This window comes from Salvelinus namaycush, chromosome 17, assembly GCF_016432855.1.
Source record: "Salvelinus namaycush isolate Seneca chromosome 17, SaNama_1.0, whole genome shotgun sequence".
NCBI lineage: Eukaryota > Metazoa > Chordata > Actinopteri > Salmoniformes > Salmonidae > Salvelinus > Salvelinus namaycush.
The window spans coordinates 16,533,214-16,558,636 of record NC_052323.1 but is presented as its reverse complement, the minus strand read 5'-3'; the positions used below and the strand labels follow the sequence as shown (position 1 = coordinate 16,558,636).

The 25,423-nt window shown below is 43.5% G+C and overlaps 1 protein-coding gene across 1 annotated transcript; it reads right to left on the bottom strand.

Moving 5' to 3' along the window:
- Positions 1–4,981: 4,981 nt before the first annotated feature.
- LOC120062358 (BCL-6 corepressor-like protein 1) lies at positions 4,982–22,245 on the bottom strand. The gene is made up of 12 exons (XM_039012276.1): positions 22,100–22,245; positions 15,193–15,280; positions 12,507–15,065; positions 12,018–12,153; positions 11,431–11,913; positions 10,816–11,024; positions 10,266–10,532; positions 8,248–8,414; positions 7,890–8,035; positions 7,690–7,767; positions 7,277–7,439; positions 4,982–7,062 (listed from the first exon to the last, which is right to left on the bottom strand). Exons 2-12 carry the CDS (start codon positions 15,196–15,198, stop codon positions 6,666–6,668), a joined length of 4,611 nt encoding a protein of 1,536 aa, XP_038868204.1. The 5' UTR covers positions 15,199–15,280; positions 22,100–22,245; the 3' UTR covers positions 4,982–6,665.
- Between the last annotated feature and the right edge of the window lie 3,178 nt (positions 22,246–25,423).

The window sequence follows — 25,423 nt, the reverse complement described above, 5'->3', positions numbered from 1 at the left end:
TTGGAATAATTCGTCATGTAATACATAAGAATAAGACAGCAATACGCAATTGCATTAGAAATCATGAGTCAAGGAATAATTTTGACTACAAATAGAACTTTCACTCATGTTCTCGTTTGCTAGGTTTTAACTTTCACATTCATGTTCTCAATTGCAGACTGGTAGAGTAAAATGAATGTCTGAAAACCAAAGAGAACTGTACAGTATCTTAATTAAAGTGTCTGCTCTGGCATATTTAAGATTCTGGGCAACATAGAGTGGTTCTCAGCAGAGTGATATGGTAAGTCGTTTTGAATAGGAAACGGGTGAAAAGGGAGTATCTAGGCTGAGTTCTGGAGACAAGCCAAGTGACTGGGACTTCCCCTTTGTGGCTTTCAAAGAAGACTGTTGCATAACCCAATGCTTGGTGAAAAAACTAAAGACAACCTCCTTGAACCTTGAAAAAGGAGGCAAAAGGGAAGGATGGTTTGGGTAGAGGAACATTTGGGGAAAAAATATTTTCTTCTAGTGTGGAAAAACATGCAAATGTTTCTGAAGGAATGGACAACAGGGCGCAGTTGCAGAGAAAGACTCCTAACATTATAATATTGTTCGCAGAGGTAACAGTAGAGTGAGTGTGTATGTTTTAAATGTAGTTAATACATAACTAATTTGTGATCGCCACACCAATTGGAAAAAGAACATGGGACCAGAGCCCTGTCTTTTCCTACCAGCAATGACTTTGCTGATAACTTACTATGACTGTGATGTGTGGTTGTCTCACCTTGCTATTTTAAGATGAATGCTCCAACTGTAAGTCGCTCTGGATGAGAATGTCTGGTAAGTGACTAAACTGTCAAATGTAATGTAAAGTGTTATTTTGATGAGTTTTTGATATTATCAACTGTTTTCTTAGTTGGAATCTCAGTTTAATTCTGAGTTTGAATATAAGTAGAAATTAAACAATTGCATTGATGTAACAGTCTGTTGTCTGCCTCCCCCTAAAGCTTGACTCATGTAATCCCATCATCTTCTGTAGAAAAGCTATTTATTCTGCATGTCCTTTTGTGTCAACAAGGTCCGCATACAGGAACAATGCAAAAACACTGTGCCCTCTGCGCTCTCCATTCTTCCTCTTTACCATGTTACTCAGTCAGTTGGTCTTTGAGAGACTTGCCCTTGTTTTAAACCAATCAAAATCCACAGCCTTAAAACAGCTGGCCAATGAATGCAGCAGGATCCCAGGGGCTCGGTGAATGGGTGGTTCTCAAATCTGAATTCATGTATGTGTGTCATGAGGCTCAATTTACAGGGCTATAAGCAGCCGAGCCTTCCAACCTTGTCAAAACATTCAAATGGATGTGATTTTTGACATCCAAATGACATATTTTTTATAATAATTTCCACAGTATGGCTTGTGTAAATATTTACAGTATGATTGTACAGAAAACCCCTTCAAATATGTTTTGAGCAGCTAAAACAAATATCACACATCATCATATCATTGCATGTACCCCAAGAAGCCTAGACTAGGGTTAACTCTTAATATCTGTAAGGAACGTACATTCTAGAAGGAATTGACTGATTCTAGCTCTGCCAGACTGTGAGTGCCTAAAAATGCTGAACTGTAGTAACCTTGGGGGTTGCAAAGAGTACGTAATGTACAATGGGGCCCACAAGGGCTGGCTCTTTTGGTATGTCCGTGTGTCATGTTTCAGCCACGCTGGTTGCTAAATCTGTGTGTTGAACATGTACACGCATGACATGTAGGCCTAGGCTTTCAATTCTGTTCCATATTATTGTGATTGGTGTGTCTTGTAATTTATTTTATATCTTGTAAAGATTATTTTATGTCTTCATGAAATATGCTATCGTGGCTTAATTGTAAGTCAATATTTCCTGTATTACATACTTGGAAATCTAAACAGGATGACATCCAGGAGGCTGTCAGCCGCTCCAGGCTTTTGGAAAAGCACGCTTGGAGACTGTGAGATGAACACGTGACATGACATGAAGCTATTAACGGGCAGCTATACCCTGTTACTAGAAAGCTTCCAAGCAAACGATGCAAACATGATATATATAACTATTTACTTTCTGAAAAAAGTAAGACAGATCAGGTGAAGGCACACATTCAATTTATAGAAACACTGTCTCAATTGGCTATCCTATACTTTTGATTTCGGGGATCCCCCATTCTGCTACACCAGGGTTCTAACCAAATAATGTAAGAGCGCTGCGCTAACTTGTGGACTGGCTGCGCAACTGCGTCACTTTATTTATTATAATAAAATGCCATTTTTTGCACGATGTATTCAGCAGCACCACCTTGTTAAAAAATCCTGGGGAGAACCCTGTACACTAATGACAGAGTTAAATTCAGCCTATGGGACAGCTCCAGTCCGATCATTCTACACTGAACAAAAATATAAACGCAACATGCAATAATTTAAACAATTTTACTGAGTTACAGTTCATATAAGGAAATCAGTCAATTGAAATGAATTCATTAGGCCATAATCTATGGATTTCACATGAATGGGTAAGTGCACAGCCATGGTTGAGGCTGGGAGGGCATAGGCCCACCCACTTGGGAATCAGGCCCAGCCAATCAAAATGAGTCTTTCCCTACAAAAGGGCTTTATTAGAGACAGAAATACTCCTGTTTCATCAGCTGTCTGGGTGACTCGTCTTAGATGATCGCGCAGGTGAATAAGCCGGATATGGAGGTCCTGGGCTGGCGTGGTTACACGTGGTCTGCCAAATTCTCTAAAACACCGTTGGAGGCGGTTTATGATAGAGAAATTAACATTCAATTCTCTGGCAACAGCTCTGGTGGACATTCCTGCAGTCAGCATGCCAATCTGTGGCATTGTGTTGTGTGACAAAAATGCACATTTTAGAGTGGCATTTTATTGTCCCCAGCACAAGGTGCACCTGTGTAATGATCATGCTGTTTAATCAGCTTCTTGATATGCCACACCTGTCAGGTGGATGGATTATCTTGGCAAAGGAGAAATGCTCACTAACAGGGATGTACAGTGCATTCAGAAAGTATTCAAACACCTTGACGTTTTCCACATTTTGTTACGTTACAGCCTTATTCTAAAATGGATTAAATCGTTTTCCCCCCGCATCAATCTACACACAATACCCCATAATGACAAAGTGAAAAATAGGTTTTTAGAATTTTTTTGCAAATGTATAAAATTTATAAAAAACTAAAAAACTGAAATATCACATTTACATAAGTATTTAGACCCTTTACTCAGTACTTTGTTGAAGCACCTTTGGAAGCGATTACAGCCTCAAGTCTTGGGTATGACGCTACAAGCTTGGCACACATGTATTTGGGGAGTTTCTCCCATTCTTCTCTGCAGATCCTCTCAAGCTCTGTCAGGTTGGATGGGGAGCGTCGCTGCACAGCTATTTTCAGGTCTCTCCAGAGATGTTCGATTGGGTTCAAGTCCAGGCTCTGGCTGGGCCACTCAAGGACATTCAGCGACTGGTCCCGAAGCCACTCCTGTGTTGTCTTGGCTGTGTGTTTAGGGTTGTTGTCCTGTTGGAAGGTGAACCTTCACCCCAGTCTGAGGTCCTGAGAGCTCTGGAGCAGGTTTTCATCAAGGATCTCTCTGTACTTGCTCCGTTCATCTTTCCCGTGATCCTGACTAGTCTCCCACTGAAAAACATCCCCAAAGCATTACGCTGCCACCACCATGCTTCACCATAGGAATAGTGCCAGGTTTCCTTCAGACATGATGCTTGGCATTCAGGCCAAAGAGTTCAATCTTGGTTTCATCAGAAAAATAATCTTGTTTGAGAGTCTATTAGATGCCTTTTGGCAAACTCCAAGCGGGCTGTCATGTCCCTTTTACTGAGGAGTGGCTTCCGTCTGGCCACTCTACCAAACCTCATAAGGATCGGACACCTTTTTCAATTTTCGCCTAAAATGACATACCCAAATCTAACTGCCTGTAGCTCAGGACCTGAAGCAAGCATATGCATATTCTTGACACCATTTGAAAGGAAACACTTTCAAGTTTGTGGAAATGTGAAATTAATGTAGGACACTATAGCACATTAGATCTGGTGAAAGATAATACAAAGAAACATCTCAAGGATGATCAATGGAAACAGGATGAACCTGAGATCAATTTTGAGTCTCATAGGAAAAGGTCTAAATACTTATGTAATTAAGATTTTTCTGTGCTAGAGCACGATGAGCCAAGTAAAGCCCCCCTGGCCAAACCCTCCCCTAACCCTGAAGATGCTGGGTCAATTGTGCGCTGCCCTATGAGACTCCGGGTCTGTAGTAACGCCTCAAGCACTACCTTAGACCACTGCGCCACTCGGGTAGCAATGTTATGCAGAATTTGAGGAGAAATGTGTATTGAGCAAATATCATCAACAGCAGCAGAAAATACAAGTATTTTCAATTGTGAAAAACAAATCCCAGTTAAATAAATGGTGCTACACCACGCGAGCAAGACGGCAGGGAATTGACGCACGTAGGCTTATACACTTTGCACCCCTCAGGCTTTACAACGTTATGGCACAAGACTGGGTCACTGGTTCCTTCTTGTGGACATCCCGTCCTTATCACCGCACCATGTTGGGGTTTGAGTCATGCTGTGTACCTTTGAATCTCATATGAAGATGGACATTTCCTTGACAGTGCAAATTCTGCACGACATTTCAGATTAGGTAATCTCTATTTAGGCTGTAAAGGTTTTATCCGTTAGTGGTCATCATGGGTATTATATAACTAATGATAAGATTGGATAGACTACATACAGACCTGACACTGATGATCTCTTCAAAAGGTTGATTTATCACCAGTCTGAGTATTAAGATCAGCTAACATCTGTCTGCCTTCAGCCTTACATAATACGGTTTACAATGTAAAAGGTTTCGGTAACCGTTATCTTAAAGAGCACAGAGCAACCGACTGTAAATAGAATATGCTTTCTGATGAGCCAAATGAATACCCCACAAACAATACTTCACAATCATGCTTTATTCTGGTTGATTTAAAAATAAAAATTGAATAGAAGGTTAACCTGTTTTAACAGCACTCACACAAGCAGTACATTGTCCTCTTCTCCAGACTAGATGTATTCCACTTTCTTCATCATAGGTAATGAAACTATACTTTTTCTTTACATTTCTGTCACTTCATCTTAATTAAATATAATTTATTGGTTTTAACTTCAAACAAAAACTTAATTGATTGTCAACACAAATTCTAGCTTAGCACCAGTACAATAAAACTGTACTTTTGCTTGTTAAAATACTGTTTGCAATAAGGGGAGAAAAAAAAACATCTCAGGAAGGATAAAGGGATCCTGAATTGTACATTTCAAATGAAGCACCAACCATACAAAGCAATTTTTCATAAATTGTTTGTCAGATACACAAGAGGTCAAATATATTAATGACTATTAAATTAAGCACAAACAACAGTGTAAATAAAACACACGCCACATAGCACGTTGGAGTTCGCCCATAGCCCCATGAGGAGGACAGAGGGATGAGCAAGGCGCAGTAAAACCATACCTATCCTATCCCTCCTGTGAGTCACTCTTATGCAGCAAAGTGAAGGGTGGCAGTCAGAACAGAGGACGCTGGTCTCCCCACAGATGCTATGTGGCACTTCTATTCCCACTCCCATCATCTGGTAAGCAGGAGGAGGGAAGAAAACTACAGGGACACCTTTCCATCTGTTGAGATCTGTAAACAAGTATTCATTCTCAAGTTCAACTAAATCAATCCATGATCTGGGGGTAAGAAGCCTACAGGTAGATGCTTGGTGAAATCATGTGCACTGCAAAATGAAAGACAAAAGAAAAGTAACACAAATCGAATGGCCATCTACTTAGAAACTTGAGAATGCTGTGTGGTTGAAATGGATCACTGTGGTTCTATGGTTCTGTTAGCTGGGCAGATTGTGTGTCTGTGTGTGTGGGTCCGTGGTCTCTTCTCTGTGGGTCTCTGGGTCTCCCATTTTAACAGAGGAACCATCTGGCTCTGGGGCCTTCCTGCCACTGTTAGCTGGCCTGGCTGTAAGCCTTTTAGCTGCACGCAAGAGTTCACCGAGATAAAAACCTTGGATTATCTCCCACCGAAAAATATTATCTTTCCTTCAGGAACAAACAAACTGAACAAAACCACAAAAATAAAATCCTAAACATAATCCATCCCTTGCCACACGAATACATTAATACCAAATGTGATCACTCTGATGGCAAGATATACATATAGTACCATATACATACAGAATCATAAAAAAAGATCTTTACAGAATATTTCTTGGGTCCTGAAAAATACCTACAGATTGGAACCTGAAATCTGCTCTCCAGCACCGAGCACCCACACCCATCCTCAAGGTGGTGCTGCCTTGACCCCCATTTCTCCTCAATGTGGAAGTCCCAGGTCATTAGTGAGGTGTGTTCTTCCCAGTGGCGTAGACCAGTGGAGGCTGCTGAGGGGAGGACGGCTCATAATAATGGCCGGTAACGGAGCAAATGGAATGGCATTAAACACATGGAAACCATGTGTTTGATGCATTTGATACCATTCCACGAATTCCACTCCAGCCTTTATCACGAGCCCACCCTCCCCAATTAAGGTGCCACCAGCCTCCTGTGGCGTAGACATTGTTTGGTATTACCATACCACAACCACCATTACAATGGCTGCAGCCTCCCAACATTGTTAATTTTAATCTGCTGCTTGCGGGAGGTTAGGGTGAGACTGGGGACGTGTAAGGGAACAGTTGGGATGTGTGAGGGGCTGTGAAAGAGCAGGGGGGGCTCCTCCTCCCCCTCGTCCTCCTGTAGGATGTGAATGGAGGAACCCAGCAGTCCCTGGAGCTCGGGGACACAGCGGACCAGCTCCACCGGCCCCTCTCCCTCTTCCTGAGGCTGTGCGGAGGCTGTGCTCACCTGGCTGACAGACACCTGCCTACACATCTCTGTTCGCGCCAGGCTCACCACCTCCAAGTGCGGGTACCGCGCCCGGAATATCCGGGAAGACATCTTCAGCCGCTTCAGGACGTCCGTCAACAGGAACCAATTGCAAAAGCTGTCAGGGACAAACGCAGGGTTGGTATAAGAACTAGTTGAGCCTATCCAACAAGCTGATAGCTGAAGAGCGGTTTGAAGGATTTCAAAAGGTGCTTCGGGGTTTAAAATAGTAAGGAACAAAAAGCCCTAGATTATGGGTGGAAAAGCTGGGACTGTGTGTGTGTGTGAATGATTGTGTTGACAGGTGATTTTCTGCTCTGGTGTTGACTCACCCCTGGGTTAATGACACTTGGACATGGTAACAGGGTAAGAGGGGCTCCGAAGAGAATTCAAACATGAGACAGTCCCTATCAGAGTCTCTCTCCTTCCTCCCCTCGTCCTCCTCCTCCTCCCGCTGAGAGAGCAGGAAGTCCCAGCATGCCTCCTGGCCATTCTCTGAAAATGTAGTGACGTGAGCTCAGGACGGCCAGGAGAACTTGATTCACCTTTGTTCTAAGGACTATAAGCCTCTTGTTTCACCATGGGCTTAAGGCTCCCCCTAGTGGACTGTCCTGTTCATACCAACCACACTACGCATTATAATCACGGCATATACAAGTCATAGCCCAGATAAGAGTGGATACATAGCAGTGGATGCAGAGGTCAATGGTGAAGAAAAGAAACCAATCAAACTAAGGCTTTTTACCAAACACGGAGCTGCTGTAGAAGTCCCATGGCAGACTGGGGTCCTGGTCACTTCTCCCCTCCAGGTCTGTGAAGTATTCTGAAACAAAGCAGATCCAGGGTCAGATTAAAACTCCACCAAGCACACCTCTGTGATGTTCAGAAAAGGACAGACTGATGTGTGTCACAGGGGTCACAAGTGAAGATGACAGGTTAGAGTACCTTTGAGGAAGGTCTTCATGCTAGGGCTCTGGGCCAGTTTGACCGCCGTCTGTCCGGAGTAGGTAGCCAGGGTGGGGTCAGCCCCGTGGTTCAGCAGCATCCACAGCTCAGGTAGGTTATCACTGGCTACTGCGTCATGGATGGGCCTGAAAATATACAATAACACGTGTTACTTTTCTCATTTCATCAACATACATATCAACTGCATTACAACGGATCTCATATAAGCCAAGCGTGAATGTCCAGAATGAAAGTCCTTTATTGCAGGCATAACCCTTCAGCTCAGGAGTGTATGGCATACAATATGCTCTCCAAGTCCGAGCCCTTATTAAGTGTTCAGAAGTCATTAGACGCCCACCGTGTTCCGTCCTGGGCGCTGCAGTTGACGTCGGCCCCGTGTTTCAGCAGCACCTGGACGATGTGGCTCCAGCCTCGAGAGCACGCCTCGTGGAGAGCCGTGTAACCTGCGTTGTCACGCCGATTGACCTCCCGCACATCTTTTTCCAGACAGTAGAGCACCACGTCCTGCAGGAGGGACAGCAGGGGTTTAACATCACAATAAATATATATATAATATATATATATATATATATATATATATATATATATATATATATATAATATATATATATATATTATATATATATATATATAATATATATATATATTATATATATATATATATATATATATATATATATTATATATATATATATATATATTATATATATATATATATATATATATATATATATAAATAACACTTGTCTTTTCCTGCTAGCACTGACTGATCAATTTTTTGTTGTTGATTGATTTTATTATTATATTGTCCTGTATCTTCAGGATGCCCAGCACACTTGGACTTATAAGACACTGTATTTGCTGTGGCAAAAATAAATAAGTGAAGTCTATTTATGTTCACGTACACTACATGGCCAAAGGTATGTGGGCACCTGCTGGTCGAACATCTTATTCCAAAATCATGGGCGTTAATATGGAGTTGGTCCCCACTTTGCAGCTATAGCCTCCACTCTTCTGGGAAGGCTTTCCACTAGATGTTGGAACATTGCTGCAGGTACTTGCTTCCATTCAGCCACAAGATCATCAGTGAGGTTGGGTACTGACGTTGGGCGATTAGGCCTGGCTTGCAGTCGGCGTTACAATTCATCCCAAAGGTGTTCGATGGGGCTGAGGTTAGGGCTCTGTGCAGACCAGTCAAGTTCTTTCACACCAATCTTGACAAACGATTTCTGTATGGACCTCGCTTTGTGCACGGGGGCATTGTCATGCTGAAACAGGAAAAAGCCTTCCCAAAATTGTTGCCACAAAGTTGGAAGCACAGAATCGTCTAGAATGTCATTGTATGCTGTAGTGTTAATATTTCCCTATACTGTAACTAAAGGGCCTAGTCCGAACCATGAAAAACAGCCCCATACCATTGTTCCTGCACCAAACTTTACAGTTGGCACTATGCATTCGGGCAGGTAGCGTTATACTGGCATCCGCCAAACCCAGATTCGTCCGTCGGACTGCCAGATGGTGAAGCGTGATTCCAGCCAACGCTTGGCATTGCGCATGGTGATCTTAGGCTTGTGTGGGGCTCTTTGGCTATGGAAACCCATTTCATGAAGCTCCCAACAAACAGTTCTGGTGCTGACGTTGCATCAAGAGGCAGTTTGGAACTCGGTTGTGAGTGTTGCAACCGAGGACAGACTTTTTTTTACGCACTACGCGCTTCATCACTCTGCCGTCCCGTTCTGTGAGCTTGTGTGGCCTACCACTTAGCGGCTGAGCTGCTGTTGCTCCTAGACGTTTCCAATTCACAATAACAGCACTTACAGTTGACTCTTGCAGTTCTAGCAGGACAGAAATTTGACCAACTGACTTGTTGGAAAGGTGGCATGCTATGACGGTGCCACGTTGAAAGTTGCTAAGCTCTTCAGTTCGGGCCATTCTACTGCCATTGTTTGGCTATGGAGATTGCATGGCGGTGTGCTCGATTTTATACACCTGTCAGCAACGGGTGTGGCTGAAATAGCCAAATCTACTAATTTGATGGGGTGTCCACATTCTTTTGGCCATGTAGTGTACAACATACTGATTTTGCTGATAACTATTTAATTGAAAATGTCTTTACTATGATGACCATGATATATAGTATAACTAGCTATCTTACAATGATTACACTAACTAACTGTAAGTCGCTCTAGATAAGAGCGCCTGCTAAATTATTCAAATGTAATGTGTGATAAACTGAAACATCATTGGGTTAGGTCTGGTATGGGGTATGGGGCCCACCACACCGGAGTAATGGTAGGGGGAAAAGCGCTGAGCATGAATGCAGGCAGGTGATTGGGTGGAGCAGCAGAGCAGTACCTGGTAGCCCAATCGGGCGGCTCTTTGTAGCAGAGTCTCCCCGGCGTTCTTGTTGACAATGAGCCGGCGAACCTCTGGAGGAACAGGTCTGCTAGGGGGAGACTCTGGTACCCCTCCCCTTCCTGAGGTCCCCTTCTTGCTGGGTGGAGGGGAGGACGAGCACTTAGGGGTAGCCTGGAGGCCTGCTGGTTTCTTAGCGTCGGGGCTGTCATCATCCGTTGCCACAGAGGCTGGGCGCTTTCCCAAGCTGCAACGTTTGGTCTTGAGCTGGTTAAAAAAAAATATATTTTGCAGGGTAATGAGAAAGTAATGTGTGACGGAGAGTCACAGCAAGGACGAACGGCCTCACACTCTGCGCTGGAGGAAATCAGCTGCCAGAGCACCAAAAAATGTAATATGTTGTAGTAGCGATTTGCGCCACAAGGGGGAACCATGAGCTAAGCCTTTAGGCTCATAACAACACACTATATCTCACAACAAGGATCTGTTTGGCAGGAAACACAAAGTTCAGACCTATGGCCTCTGCGATGGATGCCGCCGAACTTCCTACCTTCTTGGGCTCATCTGTGTCACTCAAGTGCTTGCTCTTGAACTTCCTCTTCCCAGAGGGTTTGTCGCTGGGCTCTGGGGAGGCCTCTCTCTCCGGGCGCCGCACCGACCCTGAGCGGGTGAACGAGGGCCTCCTGGGATCAGGCTCTGGGCTGGCGCCACGGCAGGTCAGAGAGTCACTGAGGCGTGGGTACATGGCAGCCGTCAAATCTACAGAAACACAGCAAATATTTACTCAATGGTTCTAAGCAGTGTAATGGATGTTATTTAAACATGTTGTGTACCGACAGACTAATATGAAACTACAAGACAAGAAAACAATGAGACCAGAACCAAAGCCCCATCACATTAAACATGCCTTCCATCTCTCCTGAAGTGTGCCATGCAAAATAAACGGTGGGTTAACAGCACTTTAAGGATATATGGATGTTTTAACATAATAAGCTGCAAATAGCGGGAAGCTACTGCATACGAAACCAGTTACACTGTATACAGTTCTATTCAGTCATTCAACTCGTACCAACTTTGCCTTGTGTAAGGCCCACTGTGATATTAAAACCACATCCAGACAAACCTGCAGCTGCTTCTATTTGTTCCATTTCCAGGTGAACAGTACCTGATTCAGATTGAGTGCCCTGCCTGGTGGTGACAGATCTCTCCTCCCCCTCTCCGTCTCCATCCCTGTCCTTCCCAGTGATGTACTCCCCATTCTGGTATTTCCTGTTCCGGCAGCGGGACCGTTTCTTGTGTTTGAGGGCGTCTCCCTCAGTGCTGGGGGCGGGTCTGGCCTTGCCCTGGGGAGCCTTCTCAGGCAGGGGGTTGGTGCGCGGTCTGCCCCTGGGCCGGCGGGCAGGCTGGAGAGGAGGGGCTGTAGGGGAGTGGGGGAGATTTGGGGAAGGTGGAGGACTGAAGCCCCAGTCGTCCAGCCAAGCCTCATCACCCCTCCGTCGGCCCCTCCTCAGCCTGGGGGTGGAGCTCTCTGAGCACGCTGGCTCCTTATTGGCTCTTCCAGGACTGCTGAAGGAGACTGGGATCTCAGAGCACTGGGGACTGGGGAGAGGACTACTCCCATTACCTGTGAAACCTACTTCAAAACCTACTGCAAAACAACGTGGACAGAGGAATCATAATAAAGGATTTGTGATTAGATCTTTGGCTGATGTAGTATGTGAAGTTCTAATCTATCAGAAGAGACAGAAATACCTGGTTTGTTGTGAGCAGTCTGCTTGTTATCAGTGGGGCTGCTCTTCTCCCTGCTAGTGTTCTCTCCCTCCTCCCTGTGTGGGGATGGTACAGCCAGCGACAGACTGTGCTCCAGTACAGGTGCACATGGCTTCTTCTGTGGCAACACACAAGGGACAGAGTGAGAGCACTAAATGGGCCATTCAGGCAATTGATCGTAAAGCTTTGATGGTAACGGAGAGCATACGGACTGTATAAGCACTGAATTGCCTTTGTATTTCAATCAGTATACTTGAATCATAATACAGACAGGTAAGTTGATGGGTGGTTGATATTTCACATATTTTTTTCAATTCTGCTTCATTATAAATGCAGACAAGTGTGTGCAGACAAATACCCGTCTTTCTTTATTCAACCAACAAAAGAGAATAATGTCATTGTACAACACATAATCAAAACAACACACCTTGATGGAATTGTAAATATTACAAAAGCAGAATAACAACTTACCTTTTTAGGACGTGGTTCTTTCTTAACTGGAGTGGTCTCCTGGCCTGGCTTTTTCTTCACTGGCACCACAGCCATCTTTGAAGGGTCCAGTGATGACTTCTCCTTTGCCGGCTTCCTTGGACTAGGGGGCTTCTTCTGTTTGGTGAAGGCAGCTTTTGGTTTGGTGGGAGACTCCTCCTCTCCTCTAGTTCCATTGGTCTTCTTCTCCACCTCGGCTAACCCTGCACACTGGCCAGTGAGGATGGATAGGGCAATCCCCTCCAATTTAGCACGGGGATCGAGACCAGCAGTAGCCTTACTCTCCTCCTTCACTGTTCCTCCCTCCAACTCCTGGGCTAATTTGCTGTCCATCCTGTTTCTGTTAGCTGAACCACTACTTCCAAAGACCTGTATCTCTTTTCCACCTGCCTGCTCCCCCAGTTTAACATGTTTCTCAGAGCTCTTTTCTCTGCACTCAGAGACACCCGTTTTCTCAAGTTTGTTCATAACTTGTGTGGAATACCCTTTAGAGGAAAGTGTCTCTTTGTTCTCCACAGATCTGATAGGTGGACATCCAAAGGCAGCAGTCTGACGGAACAATGTGTCCTGGCCCATTGTGTGGGAGCTCACCACAGCCTTTCTGGATGCCATAGGCGATAGATGGCAGTATCCCTCGCCGGTCAATGCAGTGGTCTCTAGAGCTTTTTGCTTCACTATGGACTCAAGGTTGGACAGTGGGGACATTCTGGACAGGCTTTGATGGGCACTCTGAAATTTGGGACCTTCTGAACCTGTGGCCCCCTTGACTTTGGGAGTCCCTTGACTGATCTTTCTCTGAACAGAAGCACCTTGGTAAGGAAGAAGTGGTGGTTGCTGCCATAATGGCTTGACGACAGTGAGGGAGTATGGGATTGCTGCTTTGACACTTGCAGATTTCTGATAAGAGTGTGAGTTGGTAGAGCCGGGCAGAGCTGTGGAGAAAGCCCCCTTAAAGGGACAGCTTTGTGTTACAGCTGGGATGGTACTGTTAGGGTGCTTGATAACATGAACGTGCTGGTTGCTCTTCGTCATGAACAATGCCTTCTTTCCCCTTGTGGCCAGGTGTTCCCCTTGGTCAATGATAGAGATAGTCTCCTGTCTAGCGAAAGTCTGGAACTCGTCCTCAAAGGACCCCTTCCCATCTTTGCTACGTAGGGTGGAAGCAAGTATGGGGCTGGCCACACCTACATAGGTTCCTGGGACGTTATTAATAGGGCCTTGAGAGCAACCTTTGACCCAGGATGATTTGGATTCCAAACCCTGGTGATTTAGGGGCCTGATGCTCTGCTTTTGATAAGCCCCATTTCTGTGGGTGTCGGGTAGGATTGGGTATGGCCTCTTTGGATGGAGGGCAACTTTCTGACATGCCTCGTTATGGAGATGCTCTGTGGTGGCAACTGTTTTTGGAGGGTCTTTGACCGCTTTTGGCCTCTTCGACTTGGCGGACAGGTCGAGGGGCACGTCCCTTGCTTCAGTCGGGCAAGTGACCGCATGGTCCTTAGCAGCAGACGAAGCCTTCAGTTTTAGAAAGCCTACAGATATCTTGTCTGCACTGCGGTGCGGAGGGCCTTTCTCCACATGGTTCAGCAGCCTGCCCTGAGTGGTGATGCTGGCCAGTGAAGGGCCACAGCAGATGGCAGCGGTGGGAGACAATGTGAAGAGGGGTGGTGGGGCAGAGCCTAATGCTGGGAGAGTGATAGTGGGAGAGGCCACCACTGAGGCGATGGAGGATTTCTGCTCCCCTCCAGCTTTGGAGCTCTTGCTACTGGACGTCGACTTACATTTGAGTTTGTGTGTTGCGGTGGGTGTTTTCTTTTCAAGCGCTGGACTTCGACCCACTGAGAAGTGATATGGATAGGTCCGCAGCAGTGGTGCCACGCCAGCAGCTGCGCTTTGTGGTTGACTCCCCTTCTGAAACTGGCTGCCTGTGGCTTCTCGCAATGCTGCGATCTGACCCAACGCGGGTGGAAGAGTGATTTTGCAGAGTGGGGATGAAAAGTTAGTGGAGGGAAGAAAAGCAACAGGCTGGCCTGGTTTAAATAGTGTTGAGCACTGAAAACCAGCTGGAAGACCAATCACTGGCTGGGTCTGAGTATGTGGTTTCTTATTGGACATCACACTGCTGTGACTTGGGTTAACTGGGTCCTCAGGGCTGTTCTTTGTACCACACGGCCACTGATGTGTGGGAACGACCCCAGCACCATCAGCCTTGGGTTTAGGGACCTCTGATCTCTTCTTGTCGGCTCTCTTGTCAGAGCTAATGAGGGGAGTGCCTGACGTTGGAGCATTGTTGTGTTCTTGCGGGGGATGGACAACTGGGCAATGGTTGACGTTGCTAGGGTCTGAACAGACGTTGATCTGCGTTTTACAGTCTGTTGCTGCGGTGGTCTTATTTGGCTGACTGAGGAGCACATCTCCTCTGAGCTCAGGGGGCAGCGTCTGAAGGGGGTTCCCCACCATGCTCGCAGACACTTTAATGGGAGCACCGATCTCTCGGCTCACCGTGCTTCCATCCCCTACATTCATTGGAGTGGGATCCACCTAGATAACAAGAAAGGTACATAAAGCCCATGTTCACTGCTCATGCAAATATCTCTCAGGTAAAGCACCATAGCATAATCTGTGAAGCTTACAGTTCACTCAGTCAGTGATCAGGCACAACAATTACCTGCATATGCGTTTTCTTAACACAACATTTCTTAGGTGTAGTTGACCTCAGGTCTGCAGCAAGGTCTTCCTCTGTATAGGATGCTATGCTGTTGAATGAGCATATTTTCATTAACATACAACAAAGCTGTAACTGCATTTGTTTTTTATAATCTATGTCAAACATTCTGGAAAAGAGACAATTGTACAGATATTGCATTAATTTTCATCATGGTAACATTGGCTCAATACAACCAATGGCTGATTATTTTTAGCTCATGAGTCTTGTCATAGAAGAGGTTAGAAAAATATTAGTAACCTTGTAGTGTTGCGAAACCGTTTAGCCAGCCTACTGCTAACACTACCAAATATTCATAAAAGTAGTACACATTTATGTTAAGTTGGCACATTTAGGCTAGACATAATTGTTTAACGATTTTCGGGGGATCTGTTGAGAAAGTGCTTGATTGTTTTCTATGTGTAAAGGCTTGCACACGCATCACACCGAATGTGGCTGTAGCGTTTGTCTGCCGATCATTCAGCGCATTTAGGGACCACCCGCTGTAGACGTCTGACTGCCGACACTGAACACACTCGATTCGCAAATTACATTCAGAGGTGCTAAGTACTCTCAGCCAGCAAACGCTATTGGTGTATCTCAGCCCAAAGAGAAGCTTGATGACGAGAGATGTCACTGTCCTCAGTGACACACTCCAGGAAGGCTTGGATAAAAATATACGTTATATATTACTTTACTTTTTTTTTTACTCTTTGGTATGTTATTCTTATAAAGAAAAATGCAATATTGGTACAAGGCATATTTGCCAATACCTTTCACTTACTCTATATTTATATTTAGTAGTTCAGCTATGAGTATGCCTATTTGCATAGACATAAGAACATTGGCGTTGATGTTCTGCCCTCTTAACTCGGGCCGGGATGATACCAGTATCATAAAACTCGTTAGTATCGAGGCAAGGAAACAACGAAGCAGATTTGACTTCTTTAGGAGAACAGCCCTAATGTTGGAAACAAACATCATTATGTTGTCATCCAGAGTGACATGTATTTATTTTCCAAGCTACAGCACACAATATTTTACATACAGTGGTTTTTATTTTTTTTAATTCCATGGAAAAAATATTGCGATACTGGTATTGTCACAACCCTACTCTTAGCCAAGGAAAATTGGCACATATTGCTTTAAAGATGGAAACCATATTTTATGAAATCTCTCACAGTTCTCCTTAGTGTTGAACGGATGGACTCGGTCAGTGCTGACCAAGTCATGCATGCTGCAGCACAGTGGACTGTCTGAGACCACAGAGAGAAGAAGAAACATGGGAAGCAGGTGGCGGTACCATTCTGAAATCCCTATACCAAACTCATTCAAGCTGCCTCAACCCTCAAACCATTTCCAGCTCATTTAAGAAATCAATCCAAGAGTCAAGGGGAAGAGAACCTGAGGAATAACGTCATATAATGTAATTCAAATTCTTAAATACAGATACTCTATTATCAAGAATGAATCCTATAGTTGATACATCTCAAAGCACGGGAGAGTAAAGAAGACTCAAAATTCAAGTCTAGCTTCTGTTTCCCTGCCATGATGCCCACATTCCAAAGTAAAGAGAGCAGTTAGCAATGACATCTCATCAGATAGGCCAGGAGACTGTAACAAGGGCCGTAGACATATGTGAGGACCCCCCCACCCCCCAAAAAATATATATACAGTACCAGTCAAAGGTTTGGACAAACCAACTCATTCAAGGGTTTTTCTTTATTTGTACTATTTTCTACATTGTAGAATAATACTGAAGACATCAAAACTATGAAATAACACATATGGATTCATGTAGTAACCAAAAAAGTGTTAAACAAATCAAAATAAATTTTAGATTTTAGATTCTTCAAAGTAGCCACCCTTTGCTTTGATGACAGCTTTGCACACTCTTGGCATTCTCTCAACCAACTTCACCTGGAACGCTTTTCCAACAGTCTTGAAGGACTGAGCCCTTGTTGGCTGTTTTTCCTTCACTCTGCAGTCCAACTCATACCAAACCATCTCAATTGGGTTGAGGTCTGGTGATTGTGGAGGCCAGGTCATCTGATGCAGCACTCCATCACTCTCCTTCTTGGTCAAAAAGCCCTTACACAGCCTGGAGGGGTGTTGGGTCATTGTCCTGTTGAAAAACAAATGATAGTCTCACTAAGCGCAAACCAGATGGGATGGGGTTACGTTGCAGAATGCTGTGGTAGCCATGCTGGTTGAGTGTGCCTTGAATTCTAAATAAATCACTGAGTGTCACTAGCAAAGCACCCCCACACCATCAGACCTCTTCCTCCATGCTTCACGGTGGGAACCACACAAGCAGAGATAATCCGTTCACCTACTCTGCGTCTCAGAAAGACACGGCAGTTGGAACCAAAAATCTCAAATTTGGACTCATCAGACCAAAGGACAGATTTCCACCGGTCTAATGTCCATTGCTCGTGTTTCTTGGCCCAAGCAAGTCTCTTCTTCTTATTGGTGTCCTTTAGTAGTGGTTTCTTTGCAGCAAATCGACCATGAAGGCATGATTCATGCAGTCTCCTCTGAACAGTTGATGTTCAGATGTGTATGTTACTTGAACTATGTGAAGCATTTATTTGGGCTGCAATTTCAGAGGCTGGTAACTCTAATTAACTTATCCTTTGCAGGAGAGGTAACTCTGGATCTTCCTTTTCCTGTTGTGGTCCTCATGAGTGTCAGTTTCATCATTGCGCTTGATGGTTTTTGCGACTGCGCTTGAAGAAACTTTCAAAGCTCTTGAAGTTTTCCAGATTGACTGACCTTCAAGTCTTAAAGTAATGATGGACTGTCATTTCTCTTTGCTTATTTGAGCTGTTCTTGCCATAATATGGACTTGGTATTTTACCAAATAGGGCTATCTTCTGTATACCACCCCTACCTTGTCACAACACAACTAATTCCACAAATGAACTTTTAAAAAGGCACACCTGTTAATTGAAATGCATTCCAGGTGACTACATCATGAAGCTGGTTGAGAGAATGCCAAGAGTGTGCAAAGCTGTCATCAAGGCAAAGGGTGGTTACTTTGAAGAATCTCAAATCTCAAATATATTTTGATTTGTTTAACACGTTTTTGGTTACTACATGATTCCATATCTGTTATTTCATAGTTTTGATGTCTTCACTATTATTCTACAATGTAGAAAATAGTACAAATAAAGAAAAACCCTTGAATGAGTTGGTGTGTCCAAACTTTTGACTGGTACTATAAGTATTTCCACCCGAGTCAATACTTTGTATACTGAACAAAAATATTTACTCAACATGGAACAATTTCAATGATTTTACTGAGTTACAGTTCATATAAGGAAATCAGTCAATTGAAAAAAATGAAATAGGCCATAATCTATGGATTTCACGAGACTGGGAATACAGATATGCATCTGTTGGTCACAGATACCAGATACCATGGATCAGAAAACCAATCAATATCTGGTGTAACCACCATTTGTCTCATGCAGCGCGACACATCTCCTTTACATAGAGTTGATCAGGCTGTTGATTGTGGCCTGTGGAATGTTGTCCCACTCCTCTTCAATGGCTGTGCGAAGTTGCTGGATATCCAGAGCATCCCAAACATGGTATATAGGTGACATGTCTGGTGAGTATGCAGGTCATGTAAGAACTGAGACATTTTCAGCTTCCAGGAATTGTGTACTGATCCTTGCAACATGGGGCTGTGCATTATCATGCTGAAACATGAGTTGATGGCAGCGGATGAATGGCACGACAATGGCCCTCAGGATCTCGTCACGGTATCTCTGTGCATTAAAATTGTCATCAATTAAATGCAATTGTGTTGTGCCCATACCATAACCCCACCATGGGGCACTTTATTCACAACGTTGACATCAGCAAACTGCTCACCCACACAAGCCATACATGTAGTCTGCAGTTGTGAGGCCGGTTGGACGTACTGCCAAATTCTCTAAAATTACATTGGAGGTGGCTTATGGTAGAGAAATTAACATTAAATTCTCTGGCAACAGCTCTGGTGGACACTCCTGCAGTCAGCATGCCAATAGCACGCTCGCTCAAAACTTGAGACGTCTGTGGCATTGTGTTGTGTGACAATACTACAAAATATTATTTTTTGCACATTTTGGAAAATGTCAGGGAACTTTAATTTCAGCTCATGAAACATGGGACCAACACTTTACATGTTGTGTTCATATTTTTGTTCAGTTTACATACACTGAGTGTACAAAACATTAAGAACACTTGCTCTTTCCATGACATAGACTGACCAGGTGAAACTAGGATCCCTTATTGAGGTCACTAGTTAAATCCACTTCAAATCAGTGTAGACGAAGGGCAGGAGACAGGCTAAAGAATGATTTTCAAGCATTGAGACATGGACTGTGTATGTGTGCCATTAAGAGGGTGAATGGCAAGACAAAAGATTGAAGTGCCTTTGATTGGGGTATGGTAGCAGGTGCCAGGCGCACCAGTTTGAATGTGTCAAGAACTGCAACGCTGCTGGATTTTTCATGCTCAACAGTTTCCTGTGTGTATCAAGAATGGTCCACCACCCAAAGGACATCCAGCCAACTTGACCCAACTGTGGGAAGCATTGGAGTCAACATGGACAACCATCCCTGTGGAATGCTTGACAACTTGTAGAGTCCATGCCCTGATGAATTGAGGCTGTTCTGAGGGCAAAAGAGAGGGTGCAACTAAATATTACAAAGGTGTTTTTAATGTTTTGCATACTCAGTGTATATGTTGTACCCAATAAAGAAAATCTATTATGGGTCAACATGTAAATATTTCTCCCAGCGTTGATCAAAGCTCATAATGCTTATATTATTGATCTGACTTGACTTTTAATTTCACCTGCCTCTTTGCAATCATGTACAGAGTTTTCTTCCTGTTATGTGTGCAATTATGCAAATTACACCAAACAATTTTACCACTACATAACTGATATTAATACAGAATCATAAGTAATATTCTAACAATTCATGTGAATGTGATAATATGATCATCTGTGTGCTCCATTGATGTCTGTTTGTTCCGACATCAATGAACATTAATGCCTCCCCCAACCCCTCCTTCTGGACCGCCCTAAAACTCAAACCCTGGATGTAAGTATCAAATGCACCCACAATCATATGAATCTTGTAGTATTCCTAAATAATGGCACCTTAATTAATATATATGACAGAAAGCAACACTTCAAATGCTTTCAGTCAACACACCCTGCGAGGAAAGGTGAGCCACCCCACCAGACAATAAATGAGACGACTACAAATGGGTCCGTTTATAACTATCCACCAGCAAATATGAGAGCAATGCATCGAGGTGTTAAGATCACTGTAGTTGCCGAAACATACCCGTAACGTAAAACGTGAGTGACAGCCCAGGTAAGCTATGTCTCTCCGCTGAAGTCGGCAAACATGGGCTGGATATAGCTGCAAGTATATAACTGAATATGAGAGGCTTCTGTATTCATTATCGCATAACATCATGTTGCTACTTGCTAATACTGCTAGTTTGTCTTTGTGCTACAGTTAAATCGTCTCATCTGGTGAGTATCCAACTGGAATGCTATGGATGTATTTGATAAACATATATTTTGTCAGTCTGCACACCATGCTGGCAAAACAAAGTTACATATGTCCCAACTATAATGAGGTGGCTATCCCAGAGTCAATCGGCTACGTCTAAAAGATAAATCAAATAATCTCCCTCGGACTCCAGACTAGGTACCTGCTCCCGGTCAATGGACTGCACAGCCCTCATGCACAAAAGAGACCCATCCGTGTGTCAAATCTATATGCTATTGATGATGCAGAAAATACAGTCGACGAGCGGGGTCGTTTTATTCCACTAGTTCAACTAATCGAAAAATTGGTTCAATCTCTATAAAAACAACATATTCACGCTAAAACTCCGGGCATCCCACTCGCCCAAAGAGCTGGAAAGCAGTCGTATCATAAAAGGAAAGGACGACACTATTGCCTCTCAGGTGATCAGTCAAAACAGACGACACATGATCAAAATGGAACCAAATGTGTCCTTGATTTTTGAAGGGAGAATGATGCGATAGCAACCAGCATAATAGGCTACAAAGCATGCATTTCCAATATCTAGAACGAAACCACTGACTCGAGAATTTATTTTGCCTTATCAAATACTTACATCGTTCATCCGCACTTGCACGATACCCTACTTGCACAATGTGGACAACTACCGTCACATAATCTTGCCAAAATCAATCGATAGCCAAATATCACGGAACAAACATTCCAAACTCCAATGACCATATTATTTAATCAATCCAAAGACCACGAGGTACAGTGTCCATGACGTATTTTACTGATAAATAACATAATTGAAGAAACGAGGTAAAGATATAATGTTGGACTGTATTGAATAGACTGAAATTGATTGTATGAGGGATACATCGCACTTTAGCTGACAGTTTCCTTTGCTCATTTTCTGACGAAAAGTATTTCAGAACTAACAGAGGGTAGGGCAACAATCTACACAGAACTTGTAGATGGCTACTGTAACGTGCACCATACACAATAAGGAAAACAAAATGTAACTCAGGTTCAAAATACCACGAAAAAATGTCAGATCGCTGCGCAGCAAAGTCTCCGCGAAGCCAGTATTGGTCTGCATTACACAGTGCTATGCATGTTTAGACAGGCTACTGTATTTATCTCCGGCCGTGCGACACAAAATGTTGATTTGACTGTCTTTCATCGGCCCTTACCGAACTGCTTCTGTGTTCAAAGACATGCATGAGACCGACCCGAACCGAATCGTCTCGTCCCTGATACTGAATAATTCGAAGGGTACTTAGCAAGCAAGATAACGATGTCAAATGGCACAAACAATTACAAACCCGTTCGTCCAGGGTGTAAATGAACAGTATATATCACGGCTCCAGCGAGAATCAAGTCTTTCGTTCTTGTCGGGTGCTGTTCACTAATCTCGACGGTTTTCGGTTCTGAAAGTCCGGGGGGTTTTGTCAAGACAGTCCGTACCGTATCTCGGTCTACGGTCTGGTGGGAGAGAAGGGGCAGAAGGTGGACTGATAGTCTGGGATTTGTAGTGTTTGGCTACCCACGCGCAAACTATACAAATCCTGTGTTGGGAGGAGTACGGACTGCAAGTACCAGCATGCAACGAGGTACTCCAGCCGCTCAAGGGGAAAGGGGGATCGCAGCGGTGCGCTAAACTGAAAAAGCTTACCGAAGTAACAAAGTGAAAATTGACATTTTCATCATAAAGACACCGATTTATAATGAATGAATGCAGGAATAACAATCATTCATAATCCAATGAATGGAAGTACCCCTGCGGATGGTTGCATTATGGACTAAAGAGGGCCAACAAAAAAAGTGAGAGAGGTATTGGTTCAAAGGAATTAACACGAGGGGGCCGAGATCCTGTCGGGTGTGTGAAGGGGAAATACTCACATTTCACGGTTTAGTTATGTTATGGAGTCCCCATCATTATCATAACAACTTACTGTATGTAGCCTTTATGGATTTGATGTATGGTCAAAGAATATAGCCTTGTTGTAGGCGGCAGAAATCTATTTGGACAGACTTTCATATATAGCATAAAACATTACATTTTGAGACGAGAATTAGGAAAAATACGACCACACTATATTATCACCCCTCGAGGCCCAGTTGTACACACCCTGCTTACACTACTTAACAATGCACATTGCCCCTCACTGCCTCTCCTTTGACAACCAGGCCTCCAACCAACTTGTACTTCAAACATCCAAACACTGACCTTGATCAATGCCCTGAATACAACCTATCTCACCTATTCCAGGCATCCACCTTAAATTTCAATCCCCTCCCCAATCATAATCCTAAATGACTGATATCCAGAAATGCACAATTTCCCCAACTCACACCCCACATCTGTCTCCCCTCTTGGTACTTGGTACTGTTTCCTGTATGTTTATTTACCTGGTCTCTCCCCCATTCTCTTTACATTGACCTTTACTGTCCTCCCAACTTCTCCACTTCTTTAATGCCATTGTCCCTTCCTTCTCAAATTCATTCATAGTCACAGCACAGCCTATAGGGCCTTTAGTCCCTCTTTGACCCGTCTTGCATGGTTATTCATTTATTCATCACTGTGCTGATAGCTTTATCTGTAAGACAAACATTCTGAGATTAAAATACATTTCTGAGGATGAATGGTTCGAATGAATTCACACTGTGCTTCATGACTGAAACAGGGAAAATTCCAAATATACACTGTGTGTACAAAACATTAGCAACAACTGCTCTTTCCATGACATAGACTGACCAGGTGAATCCAGGTGAAAACTATGATCCCTTATTGATGTCCCCTGTTAAATCCACTTCAATCAGTGTAGATGAAGGGGAAGAGACAGGTTAAATTTGGATTTTTAAGCTTTGAGACAATTGAGACATGGATTGTGTATGTGTGCCATTCAAAGGGTGAATGGGCAAGAAAAATATTTAGGTGCCTTTGAGCGGGGCATGGTAATAGGTGCCATGTGCACAGGTTTGAGTGTGTCAAGAACCACAACGCTGCTGGGATTTTCACGCTCAACAGTTTGCCGCGTGTATCAAGAATGGTCCACCACCCAAAGGACATCCAGCCAACTTGACACAACTGTGGGAACCATTCGAGTCAACTTGGGCCAGCATCCCTGTGGAATGCTTTTGACACCTTGTTGATTCCATGCCCGATGAATTGAGGCTGTTCTGAGGAATGTGTTCTTAATGTTTTGTACACTCAGTGTATATGGCAAACTCTTTCTTTACATCGCTCAAGAGTAGTCAAATAAGACAAGGGTGATTTCCTTTAGAGGTGCATCACATTTTATAATTTCAGTCTCTGATCAGTATTTCATCATTTGAAACACATGACAATCTGACCCTTCATAAATGTGCAATAGGCCTACATTTATCATGCTATAGGCTATTTCCTTCTGTTGGTGTCACTGATTTCTAGACAACCATGGACATCAATTTCTAGGTTGTAGGCCATGCAAGACGGTGTCATTCTAGAAATATACTACAGAAGGTGAGATTAATCACTGTTTTTTGTTTTTTTAAATGTGCATAATGTGTTGAGTAATTCTACCTTTATCTTATATAATATTGGCACCGTGTCCCGCATGAAGGCCTTTTAACTGAGAATTATCATGACGATCAATATATCTGCATACAATAAGACTGAGACATGCTTGATGTTTTAGAAGTGTATCAGCCAAGAGATTATTATTTCAACATGTAAAGTGACCTACACATTTTTATGACAAAATATTATGTTAATAAGCACTCAACTCATATAAGCCTTTACAGGTGGTAATTAACAATTAACAACACATATATGAAGTAAACTAAAAGTTTTGGAGCATTGATTAATTGTTTTCATAGAGTTGTAAAGAATGCTGAGGTAAAATAGGTGTGAATGATCAAGGTTCAACCAATATAACACTGATTGCAAGTTTCAACGAGTGTCAGGTTATCTGGATACATCTTACAGTTAATTTGAACAGGCACCTGTCCTAAAAAATACATTGGAATGTTTGGAGACTTGGGCGATTTAATAAGGCTGAGAACCTATAAGTTATATTACCTTGCAAGGTCAAAACGGTTAGAGACAGGTCTCAAAGCCTGGGTTGTTTTGCTTAATGCAGAATAAACATAATAGCCTACCCCAAAACATTCAGCAGCCCACTCGCTCTTACAGTTGATATCTAGAGAAAAGCCTTTGGCACATGGCTTATAACAATTTCGTCTATCTAGAATCAGGCCGGCGCGGGACTGTTACCTGCATCATAGCTTATGCAGGTAAAAACGAAGTAACCTTCTGGAATAGAATGTCACCGACTTATGAATGACAGACATTGTAAATATAAATTCCGTTATAGCAAATGTCTAAATATCAGGTAGTCTAAAGGATGATGGAAGTAAACATTTATGTTGGTTGTTTAACAATGACCTATTTCTTCACTGTCTCCGGCCGCAGCCGTTGCAGCACAGTGATGCACCCCCATCGGACGGACATACGTTCGTCTTTCAACTATTTCGCAGGCTTCATCTCGGTAAAGATAGCTTTCGGTGTGTAGGATAATTTGCCATTTCCCAACACCGTTCACTCGCGAACAGCAGTGAGTGCTGCATGTCGGCGGTCAGCCTAATATTGACATATAGCCAAATAT

Bases quoted from the DNA above. Each gene is read 5' to 3' on its own strand.
- LOC120062358 (XM_039012276.1), bottom strand. The intron at 11,025-11,430 runs GTACTGTTCACC...GTGTTTCTGTAG, and splicing joins GGGCACTCAATCTGAATCAG to ATTTGACGGCTGCCATGTAC. The intron at 7,440-7,689 runs GTAAAAAGCCTT...CTACATTTTCAG, and splicing joins CTACAGCAGCTCCGTGTTTG to AGAATGGCCAGGAGGCATGC.